Source organism: Sinocyclocheilus grahami, unplaced genomic scaffold (genome assembly GCF_001515645.1).
Source record: "Sinocyclocheilus grahami isolate Dianchi unplaced genomic scaffold, SAMN03320097.WGS_v1.1 scaffold181.1, whole genome shotgun sequence".
NCBI classification, from domain to species: domain Eukaryota; kingdom Metazoa; phylum Chordata; class Actinopteri; order Cypriniformes; family Cyprinidae; genus Sinocyclocheilus; species Sinocyclocheilus grahami.
The window spans coordinates 724,248-735,610 of NW_015505360.1; the positions used below are offsets into that span (position 1 = coordinate 724,248).

At 37.2% G+C, this 11,363-nt stretch overlaps 1 protein-coding gene across 1 annotated transcript in view; it reads right to left on the minus strand.

Moving 5' to 3' along the window:
- Positions 1-4,861: 4,861 nt before the first annotated feature.
- Positions 4,862-11,363, minus strand: part of LOC107594253 (myoglobin-like) — a 13,925-nt gene continuing 7,423 nt past the window's right edge. Inside the window, exons 2-4 of the mRNA XM_016284214.1 lie at positions 9,326-9,432; positions 9,041-9,260; positions 4,862-5,591 (exon numbers count right to left, since the gene is read on the minus strand). Coding sequence (XP_016139700.1) covers positions 5,454-5,591; positions 9,041-9,260; positions 9,326-9,432 — 465 coding nt within the window. The 3' untranslated portion in view covers positions 4,862-5,453. The remainder of the gene's footprint in view (positions 5,592-9,040; positions 9,261-9,325; positions 9,433-11,363) is intronic.

An 11,363-nucleotide genomic window follows, 5' to 3' on the forward strand; every position in this document is an offset into this window, starting at 1 on the left:
AAGTGTCTGAGGTTCTGTAATTCTTACAGGAATAAGGAATAAACAATTATATAATACATAAACAAAACAACAATAGATATGTAAAATAATTAAGCAAATAAGTACTTTTTTTTCTCCACAAACAAGAAAAATATTAAAGACATTGTTAAAAAGAAAGAAAAAAGAATTAAAAAAAATAAATAAATAAAAATTTGCACAACAGTACATGTAAGAAATGCTCTTGCTTCAGTTTTGTCCACTGGCTGACAGTCTTAGTTTGTGACAGGCTGATACATATCTTGCTGCTGTTGGGATCATTTTGGAATCTTCCCCTAAAATGTCACTTAATTTTTCTGTATTTGGTAATGCCATAAAATGTGGTTTAATTTGTAGGAATTTGGGGAAATATGCAGCTCTAATGTTGTGGTAGTAATCACAGTGCAGTAAGAAATGTTCCTCTGTTTCCAGCTCTTTCTGTGAGCACAGTGAACACAGTCTCTGTTCTCACGGCTGCCATCTCTGTCGGTGTCGTCCTCTCTCTATAGCCAGACAGTGATCACTCAGTCTGTATTTTGTCAGTGTCTTTCTTAATTTGTGATCTTTTACACAGCTCAGGTATTCTGCTGGTTTGTAGTCTCTTTTCAGGTCTAAATACAGCTCCATCTTCTTTTGTAATTTAGTGGCATCTTTCCAGTAAGCAATGTAATTGTGTTTTTGTAGCTGTGTGATATGGTTGGGCCGGATTGTGCTGTGCTGGTTTGGGTGTAGTTTGAGCACCAGCTGTAAAAGGGCACTCTTCTGCAGGTTTGAATTGGAATTTCAAATTGAATTGTATTTTTGATCATGTAGAAGACTCTCAGTGCCTTTGCTTTCTGTTCATTCACAGCCAGATTGAAGTTCCCTGTTGAGCTGATTTTTAGTCCCAGATAGCTGTATTCATGGGTGTGTTGGAGGACCTGGTTTTCCGCTCTGAATGTGTGTTTATTTTCCTTACACCTGGGTCTCTTTTGAAAAATCATTATTTTAGTTTTTGCGAGGTTGATTTTAAGAGCCCATGTTTGACTGAATGTCTCTATGATGTCGAGGAGCTGTTGTAGTCCCTCTATTCAAGTGATCATTGCGTTTTGAATATGGATATTTTTCTTACAAAAACGCATCGATTCGCTACAGGAGGCCTTTATTCACCCCCCGGAGCCGTGTGAGACACTTTTTTTATGGAAGGGTGCTTTTTATTTCAGGTCTTTTGAACCGAAGCACTGCAACACCCGCTGAGTGCAACGATAGCACTTGAAAGATCAAAGTCAATTTTTAATATAACTCCGACTGGATTCGTCTGAAAGAAGAAAAGGGCCTTTCGCACCGCTTTAGTTCCAGAACTAAATCTACAGTACTAAAGTACTGGGACGATTTTGCGCGAATTATTTCCCAGTACCATTTAAAGGGTTGCATTCACACCGAGAGTGTGTACTTAAGACTGTCGACAGACAGTTTGTGCGCGGCATCATTTGTGCGCGGCGTTCAACAACAGAAACAAAGAAGAACAACATTAACAACAGGAGGCTGGAGGACGCTGTGATCGGAGCTGTGTTTTTGTTGTGTCTCGTGGGTTTCACAATAATGGACATGAAATGTCGACGTATACGTAAAGCGATTGAAAGAACGGAAAGGAGGACTAAGAATCTCCAACGACAACTGGCAGTGCTACATTTGCTACAAGTGCCTGCACTTCAGCGTCCGTCCATCTATCTCTGTTCTCCATGCTTGCGAAATAAGTTGACACAATGTTTACAGTATGTTTACACTGCGTTTTAAATCATGGCAGGTGAGGGTGTTTTCGTACACGTTTGGCCAATCAATGTCTACTTACGTCCCGATTAGTACCAGTTGTGCTGGTTAGACCCTGCTCCGGAGTAGGAGCTAATTTGGTTCTCGAAAAAGGCAGTCCGGTACTAAAATCACACCCAGTTCCGGCGGTGCAAAAACGCCAAAAAGTGGGTAGTTCCACAATTAGTTCTGGTACTATGAAAAGGTTCCTGCGGTGCGAAAGGCCCTAATGTCATATACACCTAGGATGCATCAGGGGTGAGTAAACCACAGCCTAATTTTCATTTTTGGATGAACTAACCCTTTAATACATAAAATGTAGTTATGTTCATATTATGTATAGGCATATTACATTATGTATTTTAACAGTGTTGTTCAATAAAACCATGTAATTACTTCACTTAGGTCTTTTTGTTACTAAAAAATATCAGCTTACTCAATTGTCAAAATAATCAGTAGATTACTTGATTACCAAAATAATCATTAGTCACAGCCCTAGATTAGTTAAAATATTTCAAAATACAACTGCATTGTTTTACTTTTTGTAATTAAAAGACAAATATTTTGTAATTGAAAATTTCTTTAAAATTCTATTAAGATATTGTCTCGTTCTAGTGAACCAAGTATCTGTATTTTGTCTCATCTCGTGAGCTAAGTGCATTGTCACACCCCTAGTGTCGATAAGAGATGATATAGCTCATAATTTTCCAAGTGTATGATACAGCTTTCATTCTTCAGGTCAACCATATATATTCATGAAAAAAAGATCAGTTTGAATAAGGAAAGCAATAACTTTGCCATAGTATCCTTTCAAATGTTAAAGTTGCCACAGTCATGTGCTGCAAACACCCCCCTATTCCCTATTTTGACTGAGATTTGCATGATCAAGCACCACTCTATAGAGAAAAAAAGGTCTTGCAGTGCTTATTATTTCAGTGTTTCTGTGTGTTTGAGCGTACGTGATCAGCTTCACGTTTGATGAGATTATCATCAAATGCCTGCGCTATAACAAGTCTTATTCTGAGCTGATTGTGAGCTTGTGTTTGGGTGTCTCTCTGGAGATCTCCAGATATCTCTGCTTTCCTGCCCTGCCTCTTCCTCTCACAGTAATACAGGATGACACTGAGCTTCCTCACACACACACACACACACACACACACACATCCAGTCGGTCAGGAGAAGGTCAGAAATTCCTCAGAACAATGCTGGTATTGAGGAGGAGAAACACATCAAACCGATGATTATAGATGTGCTGACTAGAGCTCAGAGGAAACTCTCAGTGCTCAGAAGATGCTCTGTTTTTGCTCAGGAGACTTTTATTTCAGTGTCACCTTTGTCTCAGATATTTGTCTTAGAATTTCTATTAATAGATAAACACAAGTAATTCAATAATTGCCATACAGTATGAGTACAAACAGGGAGTTTTAATATTTTAGTTGCCAAAGAACTGCAAATATGATGATCCTTGTGCAAGAGACCCCCATCCTACAGTTTAAACAAGGCTGCTATATATTTTCATGAATAAGGACCCAATTTATACTGGAAAAAATGCATATTATAAATATGTATAAAATATTATTTGGTATAAATTTTTAAGTGTATTTTTATTTTTCATTATTAGTTTAATTTATTGTAATATATTTGTCATATTTGATATATGAGAGTTACAGAACTACATTGTCTGCAATTCATTAAACCCATAGAATATAATGATGTTATGACAAATATGAGAAATTCGTTATGGAGGTATCTTTGTTATCCACAATTTAATTATTTAGGTAATAGTGCATCTGACCCGATCTGAATAGTTCTGTCTTAAATCAGAATATGTTCGAGTATTTTCGATTAATTGTTTTAGTGCAGAAGGGATACTCTACACACAGTATTATATTTTCTAAAGGAACATTTTATCGCAGATTTTTCCATGAATGCATTATACTGAACTAACTGACCATCTTCTTCTATCAAATCAACAACATAAAGAACTTTTGTTTCAAACCATTCTTGTTTAAATAGCATCTTCCTATTTATTTTAATAATTCTATTATTCCACAAGATGGCTTAATGTGGTGTAAAGTTGTGGGTAAATATCATTTTCCAGTTTTGCAATATCTGTTTGTTTACATTTGTTTACATTGTTTACATCTCGAAATCGCATTTCAACAAAAATTCTAACCCACCAACTCTTTTAAATATAGCCTTTGGTATATGAAACCAAACTGAACTAGGCTGTGTGAAATAAGATTTAATCCAGTTCAATGATCAGGCAAGTTTAAGATATGATGGTGGTCCGACAGTGAGCCTGCAGTGGTGGTCTGATATCTGGAAATCTGATCTTACTATCTGGGCTTTTGTTTACAGTTTGGTCCCCCTGACTTTGAAAATGTCTCCTGTGCCCCTGCTGGAAACAATGTAAGGCAGCAGTGACCGTGACCAGCTGCAGATCAGCCCGCAGTTTTCTGAGGATAAAGATTTCTGGGAAATGCAGAAGAATATAAACAAGTCGAGGTTTAGCAAAGTGTAAGGGTCATAAATAAAGCTCAATCCTGCCCCAGATCAGCTCAAATGACTTTAGCATGTGATTTCACAGCAGCTTAGAATAAAGCACTTGTCAAACAGACCGTAAACACATGCAGGCGAGATCCGTGAGATGATTGTAAACCACAAATACACCTCAACTGCAATCATACTGCAGCTATAATTCAGCTAATATCTTGTGACTTTTTGTGATTAAAAAAAAATCTGCAGTGAAAAATTATTTTAGTTTTAATTTTGTTTTTTAATATACTTCCTTTTTTTAAAAAAATAGCATTATATTTTTTTATTATATTTTCAAAATAGCAACATTTTCTATTCTAGTTCTATTATTTTTATAGAAATACTGTGAAATATTCATGGAGTGGATTTGTCACTTATTTAGTTTTCCAACCTTTTCTCAAAAACATTTTAAATTGTTTAATGTTGTCTTTTTTATAATATTCAGTAGTGAATGACAGAGGTGGACAATTTTTTGAATGCATGAATGACAAATAAAGGCACACGATTCAGTTTTCTGCCGGTAAGAGCGTCATTTATTAATAAGTGTTGCTTTACAAAAGCGAAGCAAATGATTTATAATGCAGATTAATTATAGTAAGACAAAGCAAGTGTAGAGAAGCAAATATCTATGGGCATCATTGGAATTAAACTATTTCAATTGAAATCTTCTCCCAAATTAAAAAGGATTTTATTAATGTGCAATCACTCAAGTGCAATTCAAATGAAGTCCTAATCTGAGGCGCCATGACATCATCAGATCAGCTGACATTCTAAACCTGACGTGATTGGCTCTGCTCATTCCAGTTGACCTTCATCATTTTGAATCTAACGCGGATGAAAGCGAGGCTGTGAGGGACTGTACACGCGCTGTAGAAAGATCACGTAATTTTCAAAACTGTTTATGGAGTTTTGTCTACTGAAAGTTTAACGCTGAACGATCAGCATGTTGGCAATCCATCAAACGCGCTGTACTTCAGCTCCAGCCTCGTTTTCATTCCCGCCAAAATTAAACATGGCGCTGCCCTGACAAAAATCTCTGAACACAGTTGCATGTTTATTTTTTATTTGTTTCCTATGGCGCTTTTTCTATGATCCCGCTGAGTTCGTGACGCTCAGCTTGTCGTTAAATCGTCGAATCCGATCTCCTTGTAGTAGAGGGCGATGACGTCGATGAGGTGCTTCATGACTGTCTCAAGTGCGCGCCGTTTCACTTTCTCCACCAGCACCTCCACCAGCACCTCAGTGATCAGCTGTCGACACACACACACACGAACAGAGGTGGACAATCCAGGGGTCAGAAAGTAAAAGTCCTGCCATATGTTTATTCCAGCCATGAACTCAGCAGCTGATTTCACCAGAGGAGGAACCAAGTCATTCCTTTCAGATCACAAACCAGTCTCCAGTCATATCCCAAGTCCTCAAAGAGTTCAAGTTAATGAGATAATTAAGTGACTAATTAAATGATGATTGTGCATTAGTGATGAACACCTGCAGTTATTGAGAATTACAGAGGATCAGATGCTGATGTTTTATTGGTTAAAATTATGTCTCCATCATGGAGATCAGTGTTTGCTTTAGTTGTGCTCTTGACCCTTTGCTGCATTAAAAGCTTGAGATGACAGATGAGCTGAGTTTTTAACTATGGTGTTACCCAGCATGCATTGCAGCATGAAGCATTTAAGCGATTCATATGCTGGTTCTTGATGTCTGTGTGTGTCTAAATAGTACAAGAGCTCAAATATTTATATGCTTCACATATATTTAAGATTCATTCAACAACTTTTAGAGCAACACTTTCATTGCATGCTGTAGTTTTACAGAGTTGGTTACTCATAACCTAAACCTAAAAAAGAAAGTTAGTTTGGATGTAAACAGGTCTGTGTCTGATGATTGTCACATCACATGGAAACAGCTAACAGCTGCTCACTGCACATCACTGATCCCATTGCTTTATAACACCACAAGCAGTATTACAAAGACAAATCTAACACAAAAAGTCAAGGGTCAAGAGCCCAACTAAAGCAAACACTGATCTCCATGATGGTGTCATCATTTTAACCAATAAAACATCAGCATCTGATCCTCTGTAATTCTCAATAACAGCAGGGCTGCGTTCAGCCTCGACAAAACGGTGCAAAACTTTTTTTAAACGGAATCGTGATGCGTTGAACACCCTGTTCTGATGACGCAAGAGTTGCATCTATGGCAGCTGAGAAGGCCATTCTTTGTGTTCTTTTTGAAGAATTTTCGGAGCCTGATGAAATCAGTATAAATACGTGTTTAATACTGCAAAATACGCTCGATGGTACAGTCACTGCCCTTGCCCTCCAGAATAAAAGAGAACACCCCAATCACATGAGGGGATTCGTGGAAACTGTGGTTCCTAATTATTGTGATCCAACATTTGCCTCGCATTTCAGGATGAAAAGACAAACATTTCAGGTGAAAGACAATCCACTTCTTACCTCCGAGACTGTGTTATGATCTATATAACCTTATTATTTTTATTGTGAGTATTAGTCTTATCATTATTGCTGATCGCTGTTGTTGTGCTATGATATTGTAATATTTAGCATTATATAATCAGAGGAGTATAGAAAAGTTTATGAAAGTGTCACTCCATAATACAATAGAGAAGTTCCAGATGTATACTTGTGCTCTTATTATTTCAGTTATTTTGCCTTTAATGTAAATAAACATGTGCAAACAATATACTTGCTCTTGTGAATTTATTTTGATGTTAATTACATTGTGCAAGCTGTCTCTTTAATACGGTTTATATACATGTTGCTGCTGATTGGGCTGACATGTTTGACACACCCACCAAACAAGAGAAAACTCATCTCAAACCTTGTTGCACACCGTTTCCAGGAAACATGTCATTCAAACCGGAAACCGTAGCAAAACGTTGTGCAACGGTTTGAGTTTGAACTTGCCCCTGGTGTTCATCACTAATGCACAATCATCATTTAATTAGTCACTTAATTATCTCATTAACTTTAACTCTTTGAGGACTTGGGATATGACTCGAGACTCGTTTGTGATTTGAAAGGAATAGGCTTTTTTGAGATGAGTAAAATTTGTGCAGAACTGATCACCGGTGATCACCACGAGATGCATGCCGGTTAGAAAAGTGTCAGAGTTACGTCCGACTTGCTCTGATGTCATGCTGACGTGTGCCAAAAAGCTCTCGCGACGGCGAAGCGGCTGTGTCGGATTGTGCAGTCGAGCGCAGTTGCTCTCCACCGACTGCGCTGATCAAAAGCATGATGGGAAACGACTGGCTGATGACACAGCTTAATGCTCATTGGTTCAGACAACCGTGATGTTGCGGTCTCTTCTAAAATGTTTTATTTCTTTATCTGGTTTCTAATACTATCATTTTTTATAGAAATAATGTAAAGCATTTCTCAAAAACCTTTTTGCAATGAAATATAACTGTTTACTTTTAAGTTACATTTTCACTTTTAACTAGCTGTCCATATATATTATACAATTCTTTAATGATTTAATACTTTTTATTATTTTATTGTGTGTTTTATTATGTATTTGCCTTCCTCAAAAACATTTTGCTGCGAAATGTAATTTTGTCATTTTTTTTGCAACAAATACAACTTTTTACTTATAAGTAAAATTACCATTTTTATTCTTCATATTTTATATTATATATGTTTTATCATTTATTATTTATATTTAATAAAATAATATTTTTATTATTGAAATATAATATAAGCTAAAGCATTCAAAATCAGTCACTTATGCGGTGAGTTCCCAGATAGCAACATAGTGTCCGGCCCACATCTGGAATGTGGAATGATGATCTGGCCACATGTAGCGTGGAATGATGGCACTTGGGCGGACCGCTCAAACGTTAGATTTAAACCCCTGTTCATTCTCAATAAGAACTTCTGTAGACCTCTAACAGAAATAAAGTCAGTCTGGTTAGCAATAAGTGAAGCTGGTGATGCTGTTTGTGGAGTTGTTTAATTCTCATCTGCTGAGATCTTCAGAGATTTAATGTCTTTTATCTTCAGTTGATTTCATATAAGGCTGTGGCTGCAGTCAGTTGTAGTTCTTGAGTTTCTGTTTGTCTCTCTTTTTTTCTGTTCTTCAGTGATTTTGCTTGTTAACAAGCCTAGACAAGCTGAGAGGACTCTATAAGTAATAAGATTTTGTGGCTCAGATAAGGTTCAGTGTGGTTTATTTCTTTGCTCTTGGCTGACATGTGGCATTCCTATGTCCTGCTTTTGGCCCAGATTTGGCCAACAGGAGCGGTCCGCCCAAGTGCCATCATTCCACGCTACATGTGGGCAGATCATCATTCCACATGTGCCAGATGTGGGCCAGACCTGGGCCAACACTATGTTGCTATCTGGGTTATAATATAACAGTAATACTATTTTTACTTTTTACATTTTTTTATGTAAAAGTTCAATGTCAATGTTCAATGCACATTAATTATACTATTAAGTATAATTTATTTTATATATATATATATTTATATATATTTATATAATTTATGTAAATGTTTATTATTTATATATAAATAATGTAAATGTTCAAAACCAGTCACTTGAGGCACTAGGTCAGTTAGGATGCTGTCTATGTAGGCAGTGAGTCAGTTCACTAGGTTTTGAAACAGAGGCCGTAACCGAATGTTCCTGTGAATGTGTCTGTGAATGAAAGTGTGGTTGGTTACCCTGAAACTGCTGAGGTCAATCTTGTGCGTGTTGTCTTGTGAGGTGTCCAACAGTTTGCGGATGGTAGCGTGATCTCCTTTGGCCTCCAGCAGCTTGCCCAGCTTCCTCAGCACGATCGCGCCCTGGGCCCCCACCGCCACGTTTCCCTCCAGATCAGACATAGGGATGCTCTTGATCTTCGGGAAGAATTTCCTAGTGTGCGGATACTCCTTAAACAAACTGAAGAGAGAGAAAACATCAGGCAGACCACATTCACATTAATCATGATTGAGTCAAGAACTGACCGGGTCAGAACTTTTCCTCCGTAACCCGCGTAGTCGCCCTTGACGTCTTCCCAGCAATTCAGAACCACTTTGTAATCGGCCATGATCTGGTTGTGAGCGGCCATCATCTGCGTGAGAAGACAAACCAAAAAACACACACCTGTCATAGATATCCAGTCAAAATTCTTCTTTAGAACATTTCAGGCATTTGGAATTGCTTTTGCATCATTAAACAAGGCGTTTATGGGCGACGTGCTTCAGTATGTGCCACTCAGATTAGCACCACATGGCCTTCGCTTGACTCATGACCGGTAATAAACCACTTTCAGCTGTAAAGCCACTTTAAAACCATATACATTGAATAAATGCAACTCATATGACCAGTTTATGTCAGGCAGGAGAGCCTATTGACTTGCATTATTTTTTAATTTTGTTATATATTAGCCAAATTAGTACCAATGGTCCCATAAATATATCTTAAAATAGATTATTTTTAATAGACATTCAGGTTTGTTTGCATTTTGTTTGGCTGATTGTTTGCATTCATCCAAATAATGATGATTTGGTTTTAATCTCTTGCCAATTGGACATGAATAGTTTAACTTATTTTGAGTATATTGAAAGTCTTGTTCAGTGGTTTGATGATAGTAACTTACAATTGAACATTGAGAAGACAAAGGAACTATGCTGTGGGAACACAAATAGGATCGGTACAGCTGGCGTCTCATATGAACAAATTACTATAAAAGGTGTAAAGGTAGAGCAAGTTTAAAATTTTTTATATTTAGGTACAATCATCGATGACAAACTCTCATTCCAGGAAAATGTGGACCATATATACAAGAAGGCAAGACAGTGTTTAGGTCTACTCCGGAAACTAAGAAATTTTAGCATCGATAGGAGGGTCCTAACCATTGTTTGGTAACATAATATTGTATCATGGTATGGAAATTTAACAATGAGACAGAAAAATAAATTAACACGAGTAATTAATGAAGCAAATAGGATAATCGACCAGAAACAGAGTACAATGCAAGAGCTGTTTTTACACTTTATGGAAAAAAGGCGATAGCAGTATATTCAGACCAAACTCATCCACTTCATTCGGCTGCATATACCGCTGGCTAAAAAGAACCTATATAAAAGATCATTTGAACCATTGGCGGTGACTGTTTTAAACCAAATTCTTAATTGAGGTATTATCATGAGGTATCTTTCTGTAGGTGTGTGTACACGTGTATGTATATGTGTGGGCATACATATATATTGTATTGTATTCATTTTTCATTTTATTTTATTTTTTTGTTGTGTGATATGTGAATGTTAGGATGTATTTTCTATGCCAGTGTCAAAGATGAATTTCTGTTCAGGAAATCTGGACAGACAATAAAGTTAAACTAAACTAAAACCAAACTACTTGGTGGGTTACTGCCGCTTCAGTGCAGCCAGTCACATTCAGCTCCGAATTGAACGGGTTCCATATCACTCCATAAAACATTGAATATGTAAAAGAATAAAGTCATATGAACAGATGTACAATAAAAAAATTATATTATTATTCCCGTATAGAGTGGAAGGAGAGCAACATAAATCTGCCATAAATCAATGGTTCCTGACAGTGGACTTCCAGCCGCCAGGCAGCCAACCACTGGCAGATCACGTGACCTGCCAGAATCAGACTGCCAGCTGCCAATGGTCACTGGTGCTGCCAATCAGTTAGGGATTGAACCCCTAATGGAGTTTAAGTTGGCTTTCTTTTATAGAATTATTAAAAAGCATTGCAGTTTGTCCTGTTGTCGCTGAAATTACTTTATGAGAAAGATTCTTGTTATTGGGATAATTCACGTTTTAATAGGCATTTTTATGCTTTACATTATTGCATAACAAATGTTATTACATAACATAAATCATAAAATCGTCACAACTAGTGGCAGTATTCATACAAATTAGAATGATTTCCTTGGAATGAGAGGCAGCAGCGGCTGGCTGGTTGAGCGTCCAGCGAAGTGTCAGTAAGCAACCAGTCGTGATCACATTCATTTGGCTGCTTTTATTGGGG